This window comes from Ischnura elegans, chromosome 10 (genome assembly GCF_921293095.1).
Source record: "Ischnura elegans chromosome 10, ioIscEleg1.1, whole genome shotgun sequence".
Lineage (NCBI taxonomy): Eukaryota > Metazoa > Arthropoda > Insecta > Odonata > Coenagrionidae > Ischnura > Ischnura elegans.
The window spans coordinates 8,519,942-8,546,904 of NC_060255.1; the positions used below are offsets into that span (position 1 = coordinate 8,519,942).

General features: G+C 38.6%; 1 protein-coding gene across 1 annotated transcript in view; it reads left to right on the top strand.

Moving 5' to 3' along the window:
• Positions 1 to 26,963, top strand: part of LOC124166993 (myotubularin-related protein 10-B) — a 42,946-nt gene that overhangs the window by 2,636 nt on the left and 13,347 nt on the right. The window contains exons 3-9 of the mRNA XM_046544751.1: positions 5,341 to 5,477; positions 6,131 to 6,292; positions 9,388 to 9,512; positions 9,591 to 9,725; positions 11,511 to 11,672; positions 21,600 to 21,742; positions 22,000 to 22,146. Coding sequence (XP_046400707.1) covers positions 5,341 to 5,477; positions 6,131 to 6,292; positions 9,388 to 9,512; positions 9,591 to 9,725; positions 11,511 to 11,672; positions 21,600 to 21,742; positions 22,000 to 22,146 — 1,011 coding nt within the window. The remainder of the gene's footprint in view (positions 1 to 5,340; positions 5,478 to 6,130; positions 6,293 to 9,387; positions 9,513 to 9,590; positions 9,726 to 11,510; positions 11,673 to 21,599; positions 21,743 to 21,999; positions 22,147 to 26,963) is intronic.

Sequence of the window (26,963 nt, forward strand, 5' to 3'; positions counted from 1 at the left end):
CGATGCAGGCTGCTAGCAGGTAGCAGAGTACCCTGCTGGCAGTTAGTGATTGGCTTAAATAAGGATTATTAATACCCTAACAAAACGAAGGAAACTTTCAGGCAATAGGCAATTTTAATAGGTGATTATTAAGGGATGTTTCCCTGAGCTCTGTGCCTCATGCGTGCATTGGTAATCTCAGGCGATGGAAAACTTTTATCTACTGAGATGTTTCCCTGAGCTCTGTGCCTCATGCATGCATTGGTAATCCTAGACGACTCCTGACTACTCGTATAGCAACTGGGCTCCTGTGACGTCACGTGGAGTGGCATCGCATGGGTGCCAATCTGGCCTTTTTCCAGTGAGGTTAAAATTGACCGTTAACATTCGTCTAAACAGGGATATTTAAAACCAAATAATTTGTATATTATGAATGCACTAATGGTGGGTAACGAATCGAAATCAGTGCCTTTCGCTTTCTTTGATGAAGGAAACTACCCTATTTGTGCATTGCGGGTGACTCCGGTGAAAGTTATTACCGTGGCTAGTCCCGGTATACTTAAAATTTTACAAATCATTTCAAAGGGAATACAGTGCACTCCCGATTATCCTAATGGCTAATGATGGGGAGAGACGGCACGAACAATTGGAATAATTGGAAAACACGGATAACCCAAATTTTCACTTTTATGTCTTGTAATGTTTATAATTTAGGTAAAACAAGCAATATATTATTATTTATGCTGTTATTTTAGAGTGCTTCCCAGAGCCGTTGAGAGCTTCTATGCCAGTTCGTGATCTTTTTAGCGGCAATAACATGGTTGAACTCGTATTATTAATGCTCCATGTAAGGCCTAGTTTCGAAAACCACACATCCGTGGCTGTGTGATCACAAATATAGAGAAGAGGTACAAAAAATGTCGGAAACTACACTGTCGGGCACCACGCAACGTAGTCGGGTTTAGCACAAGTTGACGTGGTTGCAACTGCTGTGGGGCGTGTATCCCTGATCACGGAGCACGGTCGCATATTGCAAGGCTTGGAAAACAGGGACACGGCACTCCTGTGAATACAGCTAGTGCGCGATCACTTCCGTTTTACGATGGGGATTCTAACGAAAATAATAAGCCCCTTGCATCGTAGCAGTAATGCTGTAACTCCGATGATTTTGCGTCCAATTTTATTTTTTTATGAAGATCACAGAAAATATTGAGCGAGAGTGAAAATCATGCAGGGATAATCTGCAACATGGATATACCGCGGCCGGATAATCGGGAGTCTGCTGTACATTTCACTTGCAAATGTTTAAATGCATTATTTGTTTAAACTATTGGGTTTATTACCCCATATGGGAGGTGACTCGAAGACAGTACTCAATGGACTATAACAATTTCAAAGATTGAGTTAATTCTGAGATTTGGATTTTGGACACTCCTCTTGTTAGTGAGTTAAATGGTGATGCACTTTGTTTGGTTGCATCGTGCTGGTAGTGTTTCAGTATAAATGGTGCTGTCATTTGCCTTGTTACGTTTTTTGTGGTGTAATGTAAGCCAGAAAAAGAGATTATTCATACCAACTAATTATTCTGTTCTGAATTTGCGTAGTGATTTTGTGCTTGTGCATCATACTCTTCACCTAGAAACTGAACATAAACTCTTGGTTATGGTAAAATGTTTGTAGATAGTTGACATGAGCTTTATTTTTAGCAATAAACAATTACATTCATCACATAATGTATCTCTTGTATGCTAATACGTATATTGGGATGTATCCTAGTAACTTAATTTTAATATTGATCTATCAAGCAACTCCCCTCATAAGTCATCCTTTCTCAATGTGTTATCATCCTTTGGTTTAAATGTCATGAATAGTGAACCAACCCGGTTAACCTCCCACTCCGAAACCCTCATTGACCTGATAATTAGCAATCTCCCTGAGTTGTGTTTCTCCTGTACTACTTTTGATTCCCTTATGTCTGACCATCTTGCAATTAATGTCAACATAAAAATCAAAACCCACACCCCACCTCGTCTTGTACCTATGTCTCAGCGAGCTTTCTCAGACTCTGCTATGGAAAAATTCCTTCATGATCTATCTCTAGAAAATTGGGAAGAGAGATACTCAAGTCTGGATTTGAACTCAAAACTTAGTGCCTTTCTTAACATTTTTCATATCTATTTTAATGCAGCTTTTCCACTAAATGTGAAAAAAAAGCAGAATCTTCCCTCTAAAGGAAAAGATATATTCTGAGAATGTTCTTAAAAGAGCCGCTAATGTACGCAACCTTTACTCCCTGATAAAAAGCGGTAAAAATGAATTGATTCCCAGTTACAAAGTAGCCAGGAAAGACCTTAAATCTATGGTATACAATGAACGTAGGATTAAAATTGATACATACATAAAAAACTCAAACAACATTATAAAGGCTTCAAGGAAAGTGATCAAAGATAACGCAAAATCCTCCTGTGGAACCCTGACCCCCTCCCCGATCTTCTTTAATGGCACTCCTTGCTCTGATCCATCAATCACTGCAGATAGCTTCAATAAACAATTCTGTTACTCACCCTCAACCCTGAATTCCACAATTGATTTCAAAGTAGTTAACCCCGAACAGAGTATTTTTCTCTTCCCAAGCACGCAAACTGAAATTATTCACATTATTCACTCCTTCAAAAATAGTTGGTCAGCAGGTACTGATGGTATACCCATGCCTATAATTAAGCATGTTGCCAAAGTCATTGCTGGTCCCCTTTCTGACATATTTAATACCTCCATATGCTCTGGAGTCTTCCCAGACCTTTTCAAATATGCTTCAATTACCCCACTTCATAAGAAGGGCCCTCTAAATGACTCGGCAAACTACAGACCTATATCTGTACTGTCTGCCTTCTCAAAGATATTCGAAAAACTCTTTTACCATCGTGTAATGAGTTATCTCAAAACCTTTAAAATACTGAAAAATGCTCAACACGGTTTCTGTAAATCCAAATCCACAAGTACAGCCATCTTTCAGTTATTAAACCAACTATGCACAGCTTTTCAGGAACGCAAATTAGCAGCTGGTGTTTTCTTTGATCTAAGCAAAGCCTTTGATCGAATTAATCATGAAATTCTCCTCTCTAAACTGCAGTCAGTGGGCATCTTGGGGAAAGCTCTCTCCTGGTTGTTCATCATACCTAACTGACCGTCAGCAATTTGTCAAATATACCTCCAGAACATCAAAAAGCATTACAGTAGTTAAGTCAAATCCCCTTACTGTGAAAGCAGGAGTACCACAGGGTTCTATACTAGGGCCATTGCTATTCCTAATTTTCATTAATGACTTGCCAGACAAACCCCTCCTCCAAAATGCCATTCTATATGCAGATGACACCTCAATCATTTCAAGTGAGGTAAATAGGAGCGACCTAGTTAATACCACTCAAAGCAGTATCAACAGCATGTCAGAATGGTGCCATGATAACGCCCTTCAAGTCAACATTGACAAAACAGTTTTTCTTCAGTTCCATGGCAACCGGTCTCCATGTACCTCAAGTATGATCTTAAATGTTGGTCCTCACGTGATTTCCCGGGCACATTCAACAAAATTATTAGGTGTTATCCTCACTGACAACCTTGACTGGTCATCACATATTGATTATATAATGAATAAACTATCCACTGGCATATTTATTATAAGAAAGCTGGCTGAAGTAACTACCATTGATACTCTGAAGATGATATATTATGCCAAAATATATCCTCACCTAACTTATGGCATCATCTTTTGGGGTAATGCTAGCTGCTGCCACAAAGTTTTCTCTATGCAGAAACGTGCAGTGAAAGCCATGGCCAGAGTTTCTATGCGAGCACCTGGCTTACCTCTTTACAATGATCTGAAAATACTAACATTCCCATCACTGTACATACTCAACTGTGCCTCTTTTGTTAAGAATAACCCTGAATACTTTCCAAAAAATAGTTCTCTCCATAATCACGCTACCAGAACCACCAATGACATTCACCTCAAAGACTACCATAGCACTTTCTGCCAAAAAGGACCCCTTTTCTCCCTATCAAAAATATACAACAGGCTACCGTATGATATTAAATGTCTTCCACCTACACCATTCAAGAATGCTTTGAAGAAATATTTAATAGAAAATAACTATTATAGCCTGAAGGATTTTATGTTGGGCTCGGAGTAATCTTTGCCCATCAACCACTAAAATTGTAACTTTTTTTCTTTTATCTGTAAAAATTGTAAATGTTATATCACTTCATTTATTTGTAACTATTACTTTAATTATTTACTTTATTTTGACGACTTCCAATGTCACCGGAACATGTGATCTCTAGGAACAATTAAAAAAAAAAAAAAAAAAAAAAACACTGGAGTGGCACTATGTGCGGTGATAGGCGGGAATGGCTGGAATCATAGGAGTGGAGAATCAATCCTGTTTATAATATTTATAACACCTACCATGGTTACAGTTTGTGCTATGTCATTATCTATGTATGTACTTGTCAATTCCTTAAATAGCAGAGGGTGAGATGGAAGGTGGTTTGAGAAGGGGTGGGCAGTGGAAGAGGGTGAGGAGTTCTTGTTTTGATGGGTGGCTGAGGGAAGTGGAGTGGTTGCAAAGAAATCAAACTTACTCACAAGGACATCTTTGGCATCAATGGAAGAAGATAGAAAGAGTCAACTATACCTCACATCATTGCAATTTTTAAGGCGTCAGTGTCCATCACATAAAATATGGATTTTTCAAACAAGCACAACTGTTACATCATTGAAGAGAGCTGTGCTCAGTCTAATACATTTTAATCGTTACAAATTCATCAGAAGCGAATATCCATCAAAACATCATTCAATAAGTTTATGTTATAATTCTTTAGCTTTACTTATTTCCTATTTTTCTATAAGATCCAGTTATTTACCTCTATTATCTAGGTGTCATTGACTATTGATCAGCATTTGCTTAGCATTTTGCATGTCCTTCACATCTGATAGAAAACTTCATCCCATTGCGAGGGAGGTTCTCCCGATGGTGGTTCCATCTCTTGGCAAAGATTCACACTATGTGCTCGTCATGTTTAGCCTTAAATTTGACTCTTCGTTACTTATGCCATCCTCATTGTAGTTTTAGACTGAAATTATTCACATTATATGTTGGAAAAGTGTACATCCCAAACAAATTGCATCTGTTTGTATTTGCCAAGGTCCTTCTGTTGCTATGTTATATTGACCTGTAACTGAACAATTTATGCAGTGCTCTCCTGATTTTATTTAACTGATTTAAGTGGTTTATTTGGGACTGTTTTCATCACGTTATTCAGGTGAGTCGTGTCTTTTATATGATATTTTTTTCACTTTTTTAGGTGAATTGTTCGTCGCAAAAGCCCAAAATGTGCTTATGCTTACACCATTTAGCAATAACAAGCAAGGAATATCTGGAACCTTGACCATTACCAATTTCAAGTTGTCTTTCATCACCACTGATGTGTCCAGTAAATATGTAAGTATGCTTAGTTTGATGTGAATACCAATTACAATATGGACAGCATGTATTGAGTGCATTGGGTGAATGTGTTGTGAAAACTACTGTCAATCATGCAGGGTGAAGCCCTTTCTTCATTGAATTTCTATCATTATTCACTTGATTGTACGCCAGTCTCAAGTTTTCTATTTTAAGAATTTTTTCAAGAAGAGAAATTATAAGCTGTGAAAAATTTTTATTGTTGCTATAGTTTCATGTAATTAATGATACTAACTTAATAAGTCACATCTTTGTTCGTCCACTCCTCATGTGAATCTATCTGATCCTCTACATCTTCCGCCTCCTTTGCGAGGCCGAGAAAATGTGCAAGATCAACAACTTGATCGATGACTTTGCCTAATTCATTTTCCAAAACTGTCCTATCCTGTAACTTAATCCCAATTGAGTATGAGGAATTTGCATTTTTTCATAAATGTACTGCTTAAGTTACTCATAAAAATTTATACTCTACTTAATGAAAGGTGCTTTGAGAGAATGCCAGGATATCATATTAGGTTAATAAAATAATATATTTGTGTACATACTGTAATATTTTTATATTGGATATGTTGCAATTTTCAGCTCATGTTCGGTAATGAATGGAAATTTTCATCAACTCGCCATTTTTTCAGGAATGTGGGTATCAGCAAAATCTTTTGCTCGGAGAACATGAAATTAGTTTATCAAATGTTGATATTGTTTATCAAATAATTGGCATTGGTGGTAAAAAGAGAAGGTTGTCCCCTAGGATTAATTTATCTGGAAAGGTTAAAGGACTCCAAGTTGTTTGTAAGGTATGTACATATTAATTTGAATATTTTTAAAAATATTTTCTCTCTTCAATATGAAATGTTTTAGTAATGTTAATTTTTTATTTCAATTATAGTTAAAGTTGAATTGAAATTAGTGGAAACTTAGCTTAGGATCGTATTAAATGATATATTGAATGGATTCAAACACTCTAACTTCTAAGGTTGTGCTCAAGTTGACTTAAGATTTATGTTATTCGAACACATATTCTTGTATGTAGAAGATTCTTACCTCATCAACTAGCCTATGGTGGCAAATTTCAGCAAGAATTCCCCGTTCCAAAAATCAATTTTTTTCAACTCCCTAGAAATCTTCTCATATTGAAAGGAAAGACTAATGAGATAATCAACAAATTGCTACTTTCGCATTCTGTAAATGTATTAATCACTGAATAATATATGGTGTTTGAAGGAATTGAAGTCATTAGTCCTTGAAAGCAGGTTCTGTAGCACACATTAACATGAAAGTTTAGCTTTTCAAAAGTAACCACTCAGACACCATTTCCTTATGTATGAGTTACAAATAGGGTTGCTATTAAATAAGAAGCGTACAATCCACTTATCCAATATAGCTTTTTCTAAAACAATGTGTGGAGCAATAGCGTAGACATCATATGAATCAAATAACCTTTTACCTGAATGACTGTTATTGGTAAGTGTGACTGAAGGCTACTAATTTTCTTGAATCAGGGTTCATTAATTTTTACCTTCTGGTAACTTGTGTACATGGGCAACAATTTTGTATGCATTGCGTTTTAGTAAGGGTTGATTCCTTAAATTGGACTATCATTGCCACAATAGAAATCACTTTTGTGCTCAATTTGCTCAAATTGGGTGTTTACATAGAAAAGCAGTGAGCGTCACCCCAATAGCGGGGTGCTCTCATAAAATTAAAAAGGTAATTTTTTTACATGTCCAAATAGGTAAGTTAAAGTTATTAACGTATGCAAAATATGACTTCATGATTCTCAATATTCTTGTTGGTACAGAGCTTCAAAGTTCGCAAAAATTACTAAATTCTTTCACGCTACAAAAACGCCCTGTGACGTCAGAATGCAAGTAAGCAGATTTGCTCCATGGCAAAAACAAAACAGTAACAACGATAACAAACATCTATGGCGATACTGATTCATAACTTGAAGGGTGGGTCAAAAACAGTTGTGAATAGTTTATAAGTTTTTACGGTGCGTGTATTGCGCAGTGGCTGACTCCAACTTCGTAAAGACACATTTTGGGAACATTCTGAAGGTAGATTAAGTCGTGGTGGCTTATTTCTTCTCTAGTAATCAAGATTTCTCTGCCCGGAGTTGAGAAGCCGCGAAATTGAAATGTAACATTAAGTAAATCAACAATCTCGTTCGCTAGTAATCTAAAGCTTGGTATGTATTTTATTTAGCTACTGTCATTTACTAATTGCTTTTAATGTGTACTTGGTGCATTATTGGAATATGTGTGGTTAATGTTTTGGAGAAATACAACGTATCATATTTTACGCCGATTTACTTAGCATTCCTAAGGTCTGGAATAGAGACATACGGTATTTCAGCAGTGTGCAGCATGTGTTAGGTTCAACTTTTAATAAATTTGAGCGTTTGCACTGTTGGGGCTAAGGTGACACCAGAATATAAAGTGAAAATAATAATCTTATACTGTGGAAATCGCTGTAGATGAGGAGGATGACAAAGCACTTTTTGTCAAGACTGTGCTGCATCTTCCATTGCATTCATCTGCATTCATTAAACCTGTCAGTTATTCAGGATAAATATTTCACATGACTGATGATGAAGTTAACATATAATGCTATGCAAAAAATAGATTGTACTGAAAAATAGATAGGTTTTTCTAAAACTGGGACAAATAGTCTACTAGCACCACGTAAACGTATTGTTTACTGGACGCTGACGTCACGATCAGCCAACATGGCGATGGGTCGTTTGGAGCGCAAGATTACTTTACAATTTTCAAAGAGGAATTTTGCGAATAATATGCAGGTTTGAGAAGAACTGCTTTCACTTTAATGTTCGGAACCAAGGATATTTTTTTATCGCATAATCATCCATTTTCAGTGGAATTCCCCATTAAAAGACATTATCAGAGCTGGCAGCTCCACATGGTGATAAATAGATTGAAGTTTCATGCATATGTTAGAGAATATATTAGAAAATGTGGAAAAAATTAAAGTTGCATGTTCTATCACAGCACTATTTAGCAATGTGATTGTGAGAAGTGCCCTGGTAAAGATAATTTTTAGCTGAATACTTTGAATTAATACATACATAGTGTTGCAAAATTGTAAGTGGGTGATATTGATATACATATACCTTTTATGTTTCATATACTTTTTTATGATTTCAATTTTGTATTTATATATAATTCCTGGGTTATGGACAAGAGAGTGCTGAAAATGTTTATTAGTTGAATGTTTGGAAGGAAATTTCTTAGCTTTTCTACAAAAACACACACTTTATTGCCGACTAGTTTCGGTTACACTGTACCATTTTCAAGACTAGTGATACACATCAGAATTTGCCGGTATATATACTCTGTGGTCGGGTGATTGGAGGGGAAGGGGAGAGGTGAGTGACGGGAATGGTGAAGGAGGGAAGGGATAGGGGAAAAACCAGAAGTAGTTACAAAGAAGAGCGTGGGTTGGCGTCACAAGGATTTTTTGGGGTGTAATAGTGGAATGTCTAGGAGGGGGGAGTGGAAAGGGAAAAGGTGGTCATTAGCAATGGGTTCTTTCCTCTTTACAATTTTGACAATTTTATTAGTTGACTTTTTCATTCCATAGAAAAGTATGTAGTTGCTGCAGCTATTTTTGCACTGGGTACTGTAACTTGCTCCCAGTCATCCTCATTTGTCATTTCCTAATGATTAAAAAAATATTTATTCACCATTAAAGTTACATCATATTGCATTTTGTTTCTCATGTGCAGATTTTAACTCCTGAATGAATTTTCATTCTCCTTATGTGTATCTACCAAAGCCTCTCCATTTATGTGAAACACAAGTCTTTTTGTCCATAACTTTTTATGTGAAACGTTTCTGTCCTAATGTGAAGTTTTTATTTTCTTTTGTAGAATATGAAAGTTTACACATTTATATTCAAGTTCTCCCCAATTGGACAAGGGAAAAGTGTAACCAATGCAATACTCCACCATGCATTTCCAGCACGTCACCAATTACTGTTTGCTTATGATTACCGGTGAGATAAACCTGTGACATGCCTTTATTTTGTCTTTATTTCTTTATTTAAGTTAATTATATTATAATTTCATTTTAGGGAGCCTTCATACCATTGTCCTCATGAAGTGTGCCTGTTTCAAGATAAGCATGATTGGATGGCTGAGCTACAAAGATCTAAGTGCCTTGGTTGGAGAATATCTACTGTGAATCAGAGTTTTAAAATGTCTCCCAAGTAATTATATGTTCCATGATTTCTAAATAATAATATGGATGAGTTTTTGTTAGAGATATGTGAATAGTATCCGCGAATACTCGAATACCTCGAATTCTAGAAAGTGTTTGATATTTGAGATCTCGAATAATTATGCTAAAGGTACCATTTCGAAAACCTCGAATACTTTGAATTTCGCGTCATATACTGTCGCACGCACATCATTGGTAGTTGACTCAGTTAAATATAGAGAACTCTAGTCGTTTAGTGCATGCAGTGCCGTTTTAGGTAAGTTGACGAACTACATCAAATTTGCAGATTAGAGTGGTGAAAAGAGTTCGACATGGGGAACCGAAAATGAGTCTGGTGGAAAAATCTTAAAATCCCCAGTTTCCCCCACCAGAAGAACCTCAGTGCCATGGGATAGTACGTAACTACGGAGCACAATTCCCAAAATCCGCTACCCCCCTCCATCCATCAGCCCTCGGCCCCTCCTCAGACGCTTTCCTCCTCTCCGAAATCAAACAAAAGGCCCCAGCACCCGCAGGGTTCGTATTACGAAGACCATAAATCAAAACCTTCAAAAGAAAATATCAAGTTACAGGAGAATAATAGAATCGTATTTCACCCTTCCCTCTTTCTCCCCCACTGACCTTTTTCAGCCTACCTGCTTCAAAGTTCCCCATTAATGGAGGTCAACTGCTGCATGAGTCATCTATTGGCCCAAAAGGTATCTAAAAATGACTTTCGGCAATTGATATTACGCCTTTATTGGATTGAAATATTAGTAATTTGCACGCAATTTAAAAAAGAATAAGACCAAACACGACGTATTTCTGACTTTATTTAAGCATTTTACGTAAGGAAGTAAATTTCAAAATACGATGGAGACTTAGCATTCTGTTGAGACTCAATATGAACAGCAGAGCTTCTCGGAAGTTGATGCGGTATTTTTTTCCGAAAACATATATCAAGTCACAATTTATGAGTTGTGCTATAAATCTCTATTGTTACAGTCACAGACGAAGGGATATTTTCTCAGGATATTTGGTTTCTCCCTGCTAGCAATTCGAATTCATCTTCTTATCTCGTGAGAACTTCCAAAGATGGACTGAAAATAATTGAAGAAAATCCGGTGTAGAAGCGCGTGTATTTTGCAAAACGCCTCGGATTGTCCGCTAGCACTTGACAGCAGGAGTGGGGGTAAAGCGAGCTACCTGTTGAAAATAAGGAGTTGGATGAGGCTAAGTATCAGATGGGCGTGCCACTGAAATGGCATTTGGTAGATAAGAATGTGTACATCAGACACAAATCCATCGTAGCAGTGTAAATGCCGCGACGGTATGCAATTATTTTTCGCAAGATGGTGTGTCCCCTTAGAATATTTGAAAGAGATGTTAGTTGAATCAACTATATGCCCAATTGTTTCCATAAAATTAAAATATTCCATTAATCAGCTAAATTCCTGTTCGAATCCTTTGAAGGAAATCAAACTTACTCCCCATTATCTTGTATTTGCTGCTGCATAGGCAACTGAGTCAAACATTCCCTCATTCATCGTTTAGTATTCGAGGTATTTGAAATTCGAGGTTTTCGAATATTCGAGCAATGATTTAATATTCGAGTTCGAGAAATCTGCTATTCGACCCATCTCTAGTATAATGTATAATTTTGTGTAGTATGCATAATTGTTTTTAGAAAACTTAGGTCTTCCCATGTGTGTGCTTGAGTATCAAATGAATATATTGAATGTTCAACCCTAATGTTGTTCTGGAGTTAATGCTGGAAATTATATTTCATTCTTAGTCTTCCCCAGTACATCATAGTACCGTTAGAAGTTAATGACCAAGTGTACAGCAAAGCATCGAAGGACTTCCAAGGAAATTTCCCTCCAGTTTGGTGCTGGGGCTCTCCAAGTGGAGCTGCCCTCCTTCGAATGGGTGATATTGATCCCAATATCACTGAGAGGTACGTTGGACTTCATCTTTATTTCTTCATGGAACTTATTTATTTAATTATTCAGAAACAGCCGATAAAGCCTTCACATTGATTGGAAAACTTAAAATATGATGCTTTAACAAATATAAACTATTTAAAAAAACTATAAAAAGGCTGAAGCAAAGATTCAGGAGAAGCTGGCTTTTGGAAGCTGCCTCTTGAATGATCCGAAAGGCATTGAGAGATCCAGCAAAGGCTAAGTAGTCAAAATGGTATTGAAAAAGATACGAGGTCTGTATAAAAGTGATCTCTGGGAGAGAGAACTGAGGTTGGTGTAGTGCGTGGTTATTATGAAAGGTGCGGATGGGAATGTGGAGTGAAAAGTATGGGAGTGTTTCAGAGGATCGGTACTTGCCATTTAAAGCATTTTAAATGAAAGAAAGATCATGAATATTCCTACGGGTGGATGGTGGGGCCTATGATAGGGCAGACATTATTTCAGAGGGATAAGAGTTATGGAGGTGAGGAAATTAGTGTCGGACAACTGAAATGAAGAAATTAACAGGGCGTTCAAGAATTTTCAGGTTGGAGGGACAGGCAGTGGAGTAGAATAAGGTGCAGTATTCGAGGATTGGAAGAATGCATCCAGTGAAAATAGCTCTCATGGCAATAGGATCAGTAACAGTAGTGAATCCATACAGAACTCCCACGACTATTTATACTATACTAAAAATACAGTATTTATTAGGAGTGACAGTGTGTTTTAAAGAAAAAGGTATGTATTTGGATTTGGTCATATTAATCTTAAGTTATCACTGAAGGCACCAAGCCTCGAGGGAATGAAAGGAAGACTACAATGACTGAGAGTCAGAAGTATTCTCAAGCCTTTTGAATATTTTGCCGTCATTCGTAAGGAGGAGAATTCCACCTGCATTGGGAAGTGTACAGCTGGTACTATCATCGATGGAGAGGAAAAAGAGAAGAGGTCCGAGTTTGCTGCCTTGGGAGAAGCCTGAAAGGATGGGGATGCTTCAAGAACAACGTGCTGAATGCGCTTGGTTAGAAACTCCTAAAGTATGTATTGATAAGAAAGAACCATGGATATTATATCGATGAGACAGTTTGTGTATAAGAAGGATGCAATTGACGGATTCAAAGGCTTTCACAAAGTCAATGTAGCGAACGTCCAAATGAGGAGGTTTCGAATGCTGTGATATGCTGATGTAGAATAGATAGGTTGATAGAACAGGAGCTAGCTGGAAGGAAGCCGTGCTGCCGGGGTGAGATGTAAGCGACAGTAAATGATGAAAGACTGTCATGAATAACCTGTTTGAATAAAATAGGGAGGATAGATACAGGACAATAAATACATCATCTTAAATGCTGGAATTTCAAATAGGAGTAGCAAGAGCTGTTTTACAGGCTGAAGAAAATGATCCCGCTGAAAAGAATTGGTTGAATAATTTACAGAGACTACAGGGATGTGGAGAGTATTTGAGGTTCGGTGCAGAAAGACTTGAAGATGCCTCCTGCTGCAACGCTGGCGAAACTGTTGTAACGAAGATGAATCGACGCAGAGGACAACCTAGAATCCAAGCTGTGCCAATTAATGTGGATGGGGGAAGGGACTAGAGAAGGGATGATGGGGGAGGGGCTTAGCCGGATACATTTAACCAGGGAAGTGCAGAAAACCTCTACGCACCAAATGCACGCTAATTCGAGGGTGTGGAGGTTGAGGGCGGAGTGAGAGGGGGAAAAGATGCAATGACTGAAACCTTGAAACAATCATGTAAGGGCAAGTCGTGGGACAAAAATGTGTGGGTTCTGGGAAGGATGCATGGGGGGGTAACGGACGGCAGGAGACACGATGATTATTAATTATGAGGTCAAGTCATATTAGTTATTGCATAGGTACATTGGCCTACATAGAAAGCCGGGCAGAAGTTACGATGAAGAATGTAAATGATGTTGGTAGAGGTACAGGTGGTGTAGGGAAATATCAGGAGGCATTTAAGTTTGGGGAGAAAAGAGGCTGGGGGTGGAAAAAATATCGTACTGGTTTTGCATCTGGGGGCCATTGCAAGGTGAGGCTGAATTAGTGGTGACTAGCTGGGATTTTTGAAGTGGACGGGTGGCTTTGGAAATGGTGCATAAATTTGGTTTTATAGGTGATCCGTGGAGTAGTAGAGAAAATCTGACAGCTGTATTTGTGGATTAAAACTCAAAAAAGCTCTCCTTCAAGCATGAAGTGCTGTTTTTGATGAGCCTGTTCCCCAACACACCGCCTCCCACAATATTTCTTTTAACCAGTGCTTTTCACTTTCCCTAATTGAAATACTTCCTGAAAATGGCACCAGCATTGAGGTGAGAACTTGTGAATTGGCACACGATTGGGTGTAAATAACGTTCAAACCGCCTGGGCTGAACTTCTTACACTAGCCGCTAGCCAATCCTTCCCCTTTCCTCCACCCCCAACTTCCTCCTCTCTACCTCACGGAACACTGCGTCAAGAGAAGACAGCACCAGTTCAGTCTCTCTCATGGAGAATAGTGGTATAGTTTTGAATGAAACGTAATATATTGTGTTGAAAAAAATGATTCTGGAAAAACACTTTGATAAATAAATAAGTAGATGATTAAACATAGAGGGCCAGAAAGAGGAACACTCGGAAGATATATCCCAGAAGTTTCAGTGGGATGACCCGCTCACACCGAAAATTAAGTTGTGTGATAAGTTTTTTTGTGTTTTTCTAAGTCTTATACCTAGAGGTCCGTGAATTTCGCAAGATGCGATATCGCGAAATAACACGAAATAATGCGAAATCGGTAGATAAAAACGAAATTTCACATTTATAGTTGGATTAGCAAAAAAATCACATCTAATGAGTCATAATCTATTAAAGACTAAGCCTTCATTGTTTAACACTGCCAACGTTCATTTGCTCTATCTCATTACGATTCCAAGGTCAATTGGCTCGTTTAGTCTCACGTAACGCATCCGCGTAATATCGCGCACTGTAGTGATTTCTCCGCCGGAATTTACAGTTAAATTTATATCACAGCTTCTCTCTTCGATTCCCATGTATCGATCCTGAAATATTTAGAATGAGGCGCTTCCTCACCTGAAGAATTAGATTTTACGAATTAAAGATGTGCGGAAAGAAATTTAACGCGGCCGCGGAAGAGAGGAAATACAAGCTCACGCGCCCGGTACGCATCTATGCCGAGCAGTAATTCTGGTGACTCACCGCGACGCATTAGACAGCATTATTGGATAACTTGTTGCAGGAAAACCTTGAATGTGGGTCTAATGTAACAATTTCGTTGACTTAAACACGGCCGCTGGCTGGGATCGGGCCGCCGTTCACGCACGGCCCACAGCGTGGCAGAGAGCTGTCTCATCTGAAAGCGGCCTGAATTTCACGGCGGCATCATGACGTGAACGGCGTCCGGCGAAAAGTCGTTTCGTCAAAAAGTGGCCTCAATGTAGCACTGCCTGTATTTTACGCCGTAGACAGCGCACAGCCATGCCGGGTTGAAATGGGCGCCGTGGTGACCTCGGCGCGCCATTCGTTTCGTTTAAAGACATCCATAGACTCGTATGGTTATTTGAAAGCACAAAGCGCTAGCAGTTGAGGGAAGGAAAGGAAGGAACGGAAAGGATTGGAGGAGAGGGGTTTCTCCTTATTAGGAGATGGATCGTCGGATATTTGGCTCTCCACTGAGCTATAATGAAAAAAAAATCATTTTGACATTGGCCAAATATAATATCTAATTCTTCAGGTGAGAAAGCGTCTCATTCTAGATGTTTCAGGATCGATAAATGGGAAATAATTTTTTAAGTTTCTTTGAACCCGATTATGTTTCTTTAAGTGTGCTTCTTTCACTTCCTTTCCTGACTGATTAGCAACAGCTGTGATCAGAGCTAAGCGATTTTGTTTTATCTAGCTGCTGTCCTACCTCAGCAGCAGCAGCAGCGGAGTTTTCTTTAATAGCAGCAGTACTAGCTCCCAGCCAATCAGCTGTCTTCTAGTTGATTCAGGAACGGGATGGTTTCTTATATTATACTTGGCTTCTTTTCTTAAGGTTTCAGTCTAAGCATTGCATTGGGTTAGGTGGGGAAAGGAATATGGGAAGGTTTTAGGGCAAATTTGGGAGTTTTATGTCTGGGTTTATTTGGAATAATGTAATCCCAAAGATTCATTAACAGTTCGTTATTGGTTTTGCCAAAAGAATGTTGAAATTTTTCTATTGCGGTTTTAAGAAATGACAAAATTGGTGTTATTTTGAGATCGTTTCGGATTTGGCGGTTGCTAATGAACCATGGTGCTCCAATTATTTTCCTAATAATTTTATTTTCACAAGTCTGTATGCGCTTCAGATGGGTTGCTGCGGCGTGTAGCCAAACTGGAGAGGCGTACGTTAATAGTGGTTTGATCGAAGAGTTGTAGAGTAAAAGCTTAGTTTTTAAAGCCAGAGGAGAATTCGACTTCATCAGTTGAAATAAAGCGGCATAGATTCCCTGCGATTTCTTAATTGATGACAGGATGTGACAAGACCAGGTGAGGCGTTTATCTAGCGTAACTCCGAGGTATTTTACAGTAGAGCTGCTGTCCTACCTTCCCTCAACACCTGGGTGAGGGTTATCGAAAAGGAACCCGCGACATTAAACATTTAGGCCAATTTGTAAGTTATACAGTACTATGGTTATACCGTAGCATCTCAGAACTCAGTTTGAAAACACCATCATGATAGGTTGTGTTTTGCGGTTGGGCTTTTTTTTTTTTTTTTTTTTTTAGTAGTTCCAGCTTTAAATATCAAACAAAGGATAGGAATTTTAAAATGCCAAAAGCTAGTGATACTGTTCATACCAGGGCAAGTGAATTCAGCTGAGAAGGATATTATGTGAAATACAGAGTATTATTGTGCAAAGTTTGTGATAAAACATTTTAATTTGAAAGATGTGACACTTTGTTAAAGCACATCAGTAGCGATACATATAAATGTGCAAAAGAAACGGGACCCACAAAACGACAGTTATCATTTGAGCACACAGTCACTCAGTCAAAGAAAGCAAAGGAGGAGCTTGTTGTTGCTACTACAGAAGCATTTTTTAAGGCTTTATTTAGTGTAGAGAAACTGGTCAATCCAAAAAATCTGTAATGGCTCTCGAAGTATACACGTATGAGGTAGTGGGAATTTGCTGTATGCCGATCGTATTCACCAAGACTACATATTTGAACCATTCATATACCTTGAGCCAATAATAATAATAATAATTTTTATTCATCCACGGCGAGGATTGGCCCTCGCAGATGTTGTCAAGTTATCGTATACATCGTATCGTAACACATTTATAAAAACATTCAATACAACGAAACATTCAAAACATGTACATTGGATCAAAACATTAGAAACACATACATTACAAAGATTACATTTATAATAAAAGAGAAGAAAAGTCCAGCTCAAAATATTCATGAATTGAGTACAGTGGATAATTGCACAGCCACTTTTCCAGCACATTTTTCAGTCTTGTGATGCTCACTGATCTGGCTTTGCTGGGTAATTTATTAAATAATTTTACTCCCAAATTGTCAGACTGGTTGTTGGTCTTAAACAGCCTACAGTAATTAATATTTAGGTTATTTTTAGCCCTGGTGTCATGAGAGTGGATGGTGGATCGTATGGGGTAGGTTTCTAAGTTATCTTTAATGTGCACAATGCTGCGAAACACAAAGAGGCTGTAGATGGTGAGGATATGAAAGTTTTTAAAAATTGGCCTGCAGTGCAGGGTTCCCACTCAACCGTGAAAACCTTAAAACCGTGAATTAGCCGTGAATTTCGTCTACCGTGAAAAAACCTGGAAAAAGCCGTGAATTTCGTCCTGAAACCTTAAAAATCTCTCAATCTTGATAATAATACCTTCCCAGAAATTTTCAACTTCGTTCGTAGTGAGCGCAGAGCATTCATTGTGGCGAGCATCGTGACATGGGTCAGAAAAGCGTGGGAACGAATGTTGCCTGAAGAAAAAAAACATCTTTCCCCAGCGCAGGCCTTTTCTCTCCCCCTCCTGAAATATGACACCACTTCTCATCAGCTTGTTTACTTTCCTCGAATGGCTTGGTTTCCCCTCCCTCGGTCACTGCTTAGTCCCCCTTCCACCCAATTAGCCTTCCCACTGGCTGCAGCGACCACTTTCGAAACTAAATCTAGATGGCCTTTGTGTCGAAAAATTTGAACGTTTATTCAACACCCTCAATCCTATGACTGGAAGACCGCTAGCCTTGACAACCTGCCATGCGCTGTGGACACTACGCTCCCTGCGTTTGAACCGGGTGACAGCGAGCTTTCGGCGCGACGTTACTAATTCTCGCGCGTTGCGGCCCTGAAAACGAGAGAAGATTTCCGCTTATGGCAACACAGCATTACACGATTTTCGCATGCGTCGACCTGGGACTTGCCAGTTTTACGTCGCAACTGGAAAGTTTGTGTGGAGTTATTTACTGTCGGTGGTGATCCAGTTCCTCCGCTTTGTGCTATCTAAGGTAATGCTGTTTGTTTGTGTCGTTAAAGACTCAATGCCGTCGCGATATAAACTGCTACAAAGTCGTTCCATTTTTCCCAGAGCAACGGTAATAAGGGAACATGATTTGCCTCTGATTAGAGAGATCGATTCAGTTTTGGTTTCAGAGTATTACGATAGCAGAGAAAAGAAGTCATTACACTGCCGCTTTCAAAAGAAAGTTATACGGTGGAACCTCGATCTATCGTTCCCGCATTGATCGTTCGCCGTTTCTGGTCCCAAATAAAGTTCCTTATAGACAATGTAATTTTTTCCCGCATCTATCGTTCCCCGAAGTATCGTTTCTCGCATTGATCGTTTGAAGATCGCGGTTCCGACGCAGAATTTTCCCGCATCCATCGTTTGACGAAAATGAGACGAAATAAATACAATGTGTCATTTATGGCTAATAACGACAAGCATATAGTTGGAATCTTCCCCAAGAGATGGAACTACCATTGGGAGAAGCTCAGTGCCGTGGGAAAGTAACATTAGCGCATTTCCCAAGAACCTTTATCCCCCTCCATTCAGCATTTTCCTCCCCCCTTCTGACGCTTTCCTCTTCTTCAAAATAAAAAAGGTCCCAGCTCGCGCAGGGATCGTATTACGAAGACCTTAGCTTCGAAAAAAATATCGAGTTACACGAGAACAATAGAAAAGTGTTTCGCGCTCCCCCCTCTTCTCACCCACTGACCTTTTTCAGCCTAACTGCTTCGACGTTCCCAGTTTATGGAGGTCCACTGCTGCATGAATCACCTATTAGCCCAAAAGGTATCTAACAATGATATTCAGCAATTGCTATTATGCTTTTATTAGATTGAAATGTTAGTAATTTGCACGTTAAAAAAAAACGAGACCACACACGACGTATTTTAAGCAAGGAAATTGATGGACAAAAGGGGATGGTGATTTTTGGCGAAACGCGATATCCTCGTAGCTGAGCTTCTCGGCAGTTAATTCGGCATTTTGTTCCGAAAACATGATATCAGGTTGTTATCAGTTATCAATTTACGAGCTATACTATAAGTCTCACTTGTCAGAGTTACTGACGAAGGGATATCTTCTCAGGATTTTTGTTTCTCCCTACTAACAATCCGAATTCATCTGATCATCTGGCGCTACGATGGTTAGAAAAGAATGGGTATCTTTAGGGTAAAAAATTTCATGGCGCAGTCATATGGTCACGCTTCGCCCTCTGCAGTATGCTCTGCGTACCCCCGTACGCGATAGCATCAGTTCCGAACTTCACCTCGTACGAGTGGTTCCCTACTTTCCAGGGTGGCTGGACTTCGAACCACTGAGTGTTTTCCATGTGGGTTTAATAAAGTCATTTTCACTAGTTTAATTTTATTCGTCTTCCGACCATGGTCCCTCCGAAGAAACTATTGAGAACTTTAAGAGATGGACTGAAAATAATTGAACATGAAGAAAAGAATCCGGGCTAGATGCGCGTGAATATTACAGAGCGCCTTGGGTTGGCCGCTAGCACATGACGTTAGGGGTGGGGGTTGAGTGAGCTACCTGGAGAAAACAAGTAGAGATATGAAGGCGAAGATCCAGGTGGGCGTGCCGCTGACGATTAACGCAACATTGTTCACGCTTTACACACTACCTCAATTATATTAAAAATATATTCATTAGACAGGAACAATTCAAGTAATTGACTATTTTTGGCCTTCGTGATCCATCTCACAACCAGTCACTGCACCGGCGAATGCGGTTGTTTTAGGCACAACATGCACATTGCTCTCGTGAATACGTGTACTGCAAATGGTGTTTGATGGATAAGAATTTTTACATCTGACTGAAATCCATAATAGCAGTGTAAATGCCGAGTGGAGAGCAAACATTCGGAATTTTGAAAGAGATATGGGTCGAATCAACAATATGACGTATGTGTCTTGATAAAGTACTACTATTCCTGTTATTATCTAAAATATTGTTTGAAACCTTTAATGAATATCTTAATTACTCGCCAAAATCCTGCGTTTCCTGGGACATAGGCAATCTAGCAAAAAAATAAAGCATTGATCGTTTTTCCGCATTCATTTTATAATCGTATCGTTATTAAGAAAGAAAAATTGTCCCCTAGTGGAGTTCCAAAAAAGGAGGGTAGTCTTAGAATCTTGTTCGTCTTTAATTCGTGCTAATACGGTGTATGAAATTGTTTTTCGATTTATTATGTTCCATAAACAATTTTCATAAAATATTTTCCGTTAAATAAGAAAGAATCAATTTATTATATTCTATAAACAATTTGAATAAAATATTTTCCGTTAAATAAGAAATATTGGGGTGGGGGAAATTCCGTTACTGTGCAGTAATAACAACGTGCGCAAAAAACAATCTCTCGGCGAGGAATTAAAAAAGGACCTCGGGTGTCCGGACGGAAGAAGGTCCGAAGGGTATTCGGCGTCCAGGCAAGAGCGCGGTTGGGCTGGTCCTTTTATCGGGCCTGAATTTTGCAAACGATAGATCACGTCATAACAGATATCACTTTTCATTGCGGCGTTAACATTCACGGCGTTTGTCGCGTACGTTAATTTTCTGTTGATATACGGCCAGTGATTTTCTTATTGTTGGCTTATTAACGGACCGTGAATTTAGCGAAATTGAGACCGTGAAAACCTTAAAAAAAACCGTGAAAACCTGAAAAAATAACCGTGAAAACCTGGAAAAAGCCGTGAATTTCATTATTCAGGTAGAGTGGGAACCCTGGCAGTGGTCACAAATATAAGTTAAACCATTTCTTTCATTTAGTTTTATCAGAAATTTTGTTCAATCCAGATTGTGTTATATGTTATGTAATATGCTTAATAAAAGTATAAGTATTCATGATACGTGCTCCACAAAATAATAAAACACCTATAAACGTGGGAAAATTGTAGCATTATAATTACACTGCCAAGATTTTCTATAACACCGAAATCACATGGTTTTAAAACGAATTTTGGCAAAAAACAAAACCACTTTCACGGACCTCTGCTTATACCGCGTTCTACCCAACCTAGGTTATATTTATGCTAAATACCTCATCAAGGATTATCAAGAAGTATATATTATTATACATTTGTATACAAATATAAAAAACTGAATCTTTATCAATATTTTCTGGGGGCTTTGGTTATTGCAATGTCCACCCGAATCTATTTCTAAAGTTATGTGTAAATAAATAGCCTTTTTTACAACTAGAAGTTAGAAGGCATATATAATTTTGTAGAGACTTGAAATAATTTATATGTAGTAAAAACTACTGATTGAATATCTTGATAAAATGGGATAAATATGATACATTCACGTATTTATTGTTTGATATCATTTTCCCACGTATTTTTTTTAGTTCACAGTTTTCTTTTATTTTAATAGTATTTATGTAATTTGTTTGTTCTGCAGGGATCAAGAAAATTTAATGCTTGAGAAAGTAAGGCGATCCCATCCTCATCTTACAGAGCCAACTATCATCGACTTACAAGTTTTGCCATCACCAAAAGATGTTCAAAATAGTTTTATAAAATTCAGGGAACTCTGTACACCAGGTAACAATTTTTTTTTAGGAAAGTTTCTAGCATGTAAATTATTTCATAGTAAATCTAGCAATAGTTATTCTCTTAAGTACCCCTTTTCGTAGTGGTCTGTTGGGTGTGAGAAATTTTTGGGGTATTTTTTGGAGATAAATCATAAACACAAATATTTTTTTTTTTTAATTCCGTCTTGTGCATACACTAAGTATTGTAATAGTTTCATGTGATTATTATAATAATGGTTTCTTGAATAAAGATTTCTTTATTTCCAGAAACAGTCGGCCAATTCTGGCTACAAGATAATCATTTCCTTAGCCAGATGGAGGCCAGTAAATGGCTTCATACTGTGTCTGTATGTCTTCAAGTCGCAGCTGATGCTGTTAAGGAAATAGAGAAGGGGATTACTGTTGTTTTGCAAGGTAGAGTGCTAAAAATTTCTATGATAGACCATGAATTAAAATTTTCCTGCATTTTTAACATTTTTTCCATCAAATGTTTAGATTTCCGCAAATATTTTAAAAGCCAAAAATTAGCCAAATAGCTTAAGCTGATTTCGAATTTTAGCTAGATGAACAAACAGCAATTCATTTTTGTAAGAGCTTCAAGCCTCTGAGTGCATCCATCAGGTTGCAGGTGGTGGGTCAACCTCTAGATATAGGGGTTAGCTGTGTGAGTTTACTTGTCGAATAAGCAGTCGTGGACAATAAGTGGCGGCATTCCGAGGTGGTATGGGTCTATCCCTGGGTAAGATATGCCATCTAAATGATACATTAAACCTGTGAAGATGCCATGACTTGGTGATGGGAGGCCGCCTACAATTATGCCTCACATTGCTCGGGGGCAGCAGCTCTTCTTCATAGGAGTTAAGGTGGAGATCACAGTGGTCAGTACAGCGACACTCATTTCACTTCAGGCGTGGTAACATTTACTTAAACGACTGCAGTACTGCGATGTGGAAGGCAAGGGGAAACCACCACATTATTATCCCGAGGAGGCGCAGCTACTCCTACTTTAAATAATCAGGCATGATGGAATTCTCTCGGGTAAAATATTCGAGAGGTAAATTAGTCCCCCATTCGGATCTCAGGGTGGGGACTACTAGAGAGGGTACATCGCTCAACTGTGATAAAGTTATAATGTATGACAGGATCATGGAACGTGAGATCACTTAGGACTTGCAGTACGCTAGGAAACCTTATGGTGGAAAAGCGAAGATTCAGCCTTGACATGCTAGGAATCAGCTAAATGGAGTGGCCTGAGGAGGTAGACATATGGAGTGGAAGCTATAGGATAATACACACAGGATCTGTAAACTGTAATGCTAGGGTTGGGACAATGGTCTGAAAGATCACGAGAATATGTGTGAAAAGCTTCCTGCAGTACAATAAAAGGAAGCTAGGTGATGGTGATGGTGAAGCTAGAGATTGAGCCCATTGATACCATACAATAGATACAGGTTTACATGCCTAGGACAGGCTATGAGGATGAAGAATTTGAAGATGTCTACGATGATATCACGAAAGTAATCAAACAGGTAAGAGGTGAAGAAAACCTTATTGTTTCAGGTGATTGGAAACCTGTCATCGGTGAAGGTCACGGTGGAAGTATAATCGGAAAATATGGATTAGGAAATCGAAATGAAACAAGAGAAAGGCTCCTGGAATTCTGCACAGGACACAAATTAGTGGTTGCCAACACGCTATTTAAGAATCACATGCAGAGAAGATATATGTACATAGAAAATGCCAGGAGACGAAAACAGATTTCAAGTACTGCTGGAACAAGTGACTTTGTATGCAGTCACGTGCACGGGTGCAAAGGTAAATACACCATTGGGTGAAGTTCGCCATGAAAAATATTTGACTTAGCCGGGATTCAAACCCAGATCTCCCGATTGTTGGTCAGGTGTGTTAGCCAGTTACACCACCAAGGCATTTTCTCAGAGCGAACTTCGGTTTGGGTTTTACCAAACAATATGTTGACGTCACAAGTCCACACTGGCACATGTGGTGACCCCGACACCCTGACAGTGGCTTAGTAAGCACGACCCTCGCCACATGTGCCACAGTGTGGACTAGTGACATCAACATCTTGTTCGGGAAAACCCATCCCGAAGTTTGCTCTGAGAAAATGCCTTGGTGGTGTAATCATAATCATTATAATCATAATTTATTCAACATTAAACATAATACAATGTAATAGTCTTCGTCAAAGAAAAACTAAATCTAGAATATACAATTTAGAGTATTGCTCTCCAGAAATTCATTGAGTGAATAAAAAGCTTGAGTCACTATCCACGAGTGAAGAACACCTTTAAACTTTCTTAAAGTACAATTTCTTGCCTCTTGAGGTAAGTGGTTGAACATGCAAAGTTTAACATGGTCAAAAGAATTTTTTGTAGTTGACAGCCTACAGTGGGGCTGTAACAGATTATGTTTGAGCCTTGTGTTGTAATGGTGGACATCAGCACCAGTTTTATGGCTGTCAATATTCACTTTCACATTTATTAAACATTTAAATATATATAGACCGTACAATGTCATAATCCCTTGCTGCCTGAATAGTGGTTTGCAATGTTCCCTTACGTTAGAATTGGTAATAATCCTAATGGCTCTTTTCTGTAGAATGAATAACTCTTTAGATGAGGAAGAATGGCCCCAAACCTCAATGCCATAGGAGAGGTGGCAGTGAAAAATGGCAAAGTAAACTGCTCGAAGATGTTCGGCAGGAATGAGTGTTTTCAGTTTTCTAAGGAGGAATATGGCTTTTGATAACTTAGCAGTTGTAGAGGATATATGACAATCCCATGTTAGTCTGCAATCAAGGTCAAAGCCCAGTAGCTTTAAATTTCTAGTGTGGTACAGAGTAGGGCTTAAGGAGAACACCATTTGTTGGGTTTTATTTGTGTTAAGGGCAAGCCTGTTTGCTGAGAACCATTCTTCGGCCACTGAAAGGATAACATCCGAAGGATAGGTGGGGTCATTTAGATCATGTATGATAGTAGTGTCGTCAGCATATAAGACTGACGTGCAAGGAAGATGGTGTGGGAGATCATTAATCAAAATTAAAAATAAAAGAGGACCGAGGACTGATCCTTGTGGTACACCATGTGTTACGTTAATAGGGGCAGACAGTGAATTATTCACTTGAACACATTGCGAGCGGTTTGTTAAGTAGGACTCCATGAGTTTTAATTCAGAATTATTGATACCATAATATTGTAATTTTCTCAGGAGTAGTGGATGGGAAACACAATCAAAAGCTTTAGAAAGGTCACAAGCTGTTAAAACAAGAGAGGATCTATTTTCAAAAGCCTCCAGTAAGTTATCGACCACATATTTGATGGCAGAAGATGTAGAACGACCTTGACGAAAGCCATATTGAGAGGGTGTAAATAGATTATTATCGTGAAAATGATTGTAGAGCTGAATTTTAATGACTTTTTCAATTATTTTACCAAAAACAGGAATGATAGAAATTGGGCGGTAATTTGCTGGTGAGGTTCTATCACCTTTTTTATGAATAGGGACTATTTTCGATATCTTGAGTTTTTTTGGGAATGAGCCTGACTGAAAGCAGGTATTGCAGATTATTGCAAGGGGTTCACTGAGTACATCTGCTAATTGTATGATAAGGTTGGCAGATAATCCATAAATGTCGGTGCAGTTTGATTTTCTGAAGCTTTTGATAGTTTTAAAAATGTCAGTGGGAGTAACCCACTGCCATTTGAAAGCAGGTGCGGTTACAGGGAGTTCTCTAAGAAGATCAGTGGCATCAGCAGATGGGCTCTTTAAAGAGGAGATGATGAGATTGATTGAGTCAATGAAATGCTTGTTCAGGCTTTCAGAACAGAAAGGGAGTTCTGAATTGAGATGTATAGAGCCAGTTTCAGAATTAATAACTTTCCAGGCTGCCTTTACTTTATTGTCAGCCTTATTAATTAGAGTACCATTTGCCATAATTTTTGACTGATTTATTTTATTTATGTACTCCTTCTTATGAAGAAGCCAGGCCTTCTTGTCCTCAATATTGCGAGAGTGACTATATTTGGAGTGAAGTTGGATTACTACAGATCGTAAATGAGATAATTCCTTAGTAAACCACTTATTACTGGGCTTTTTACCTTTAGTTTTGGACATAAGTCTTTTGGGGAAACAGTGTTCAAAGAGCAATATGAAATTCTCAAAAAAACAAGTGAAGTTATCGTTGCCATTTTGATATTGAAGGAGCGAAAACCAGGTGACATTGGACAATAGAGATTTTAAATTTTCACCACCAATATGAGAAATATACCGAGTAAATGTAGGAAGATGGGTCGTACATACGGGTTCAGAAACTCTTCTTTCAGTGGTAAATCTGAAGTCCAAAGCTAGGTGATCTGACAACCCTAAGTCAGTCACGTTGACATTATAAGAAGAGGCAGGTAAGCTTGTGATAATATTGTCAAGGCAAGAGCTGGCTCTTGTGGGCTCTCTGTTTACACAGTGCAAATTGAAGGACATGAGCAGAGCAATGAGGGAGTTTGTCTCTCTTGTGTCAAATCGAATATCGACATTTAGGTCACCACATACAATTATAACCTTACCAAACTTATAGAGAGTAACTAAAATTTGCTCTAGCTGTTGGCAAAAAATTACAAAATCACCATTTGGGGATCTATATAAACACACAACAATCACATGGTATTCTTTCACATATATGGCACTTGCCTCACAATGCACTTCCCTGCATAACCCACTGATGTTGATTACTTTAACAGATAAATGCTGGGCAGCATAGATTGATGTACCACCGTGCTTTGCTTTAATTCTAGAGAAGGATGTTGCCAGCCTGTAACCCTTGATATTGGAGATATCAAATTCCTCAGTTTTGAGCCAGTGCTCTGTTATACATAGAAAGTCATATGGGCACTCATTGACTGAAACTTCTAGGGCACTAAGTTTATTGCGTAGGCATTGAATGTTTAAACACAGGATTGAGGACAAACCACTGTGCACCCTTACACTGTCAATACTGTTATTATGGTTAGAATTATCAGACAACTGGTAGGAAATGATAGAGTCCTTTTGATCTCGAATAACTACTTCTGTTTCATAAGGTGACACCGGCGCAGAACTTAACTTGGTGCCACACACCTGACTGACTGACACCTAACTGGCTCACACACCTGACCAACAATCGGGAGATCCGGATTTGAATCCCGGCTAAGTCAAATATTTTTTTCATGGCAAACTTC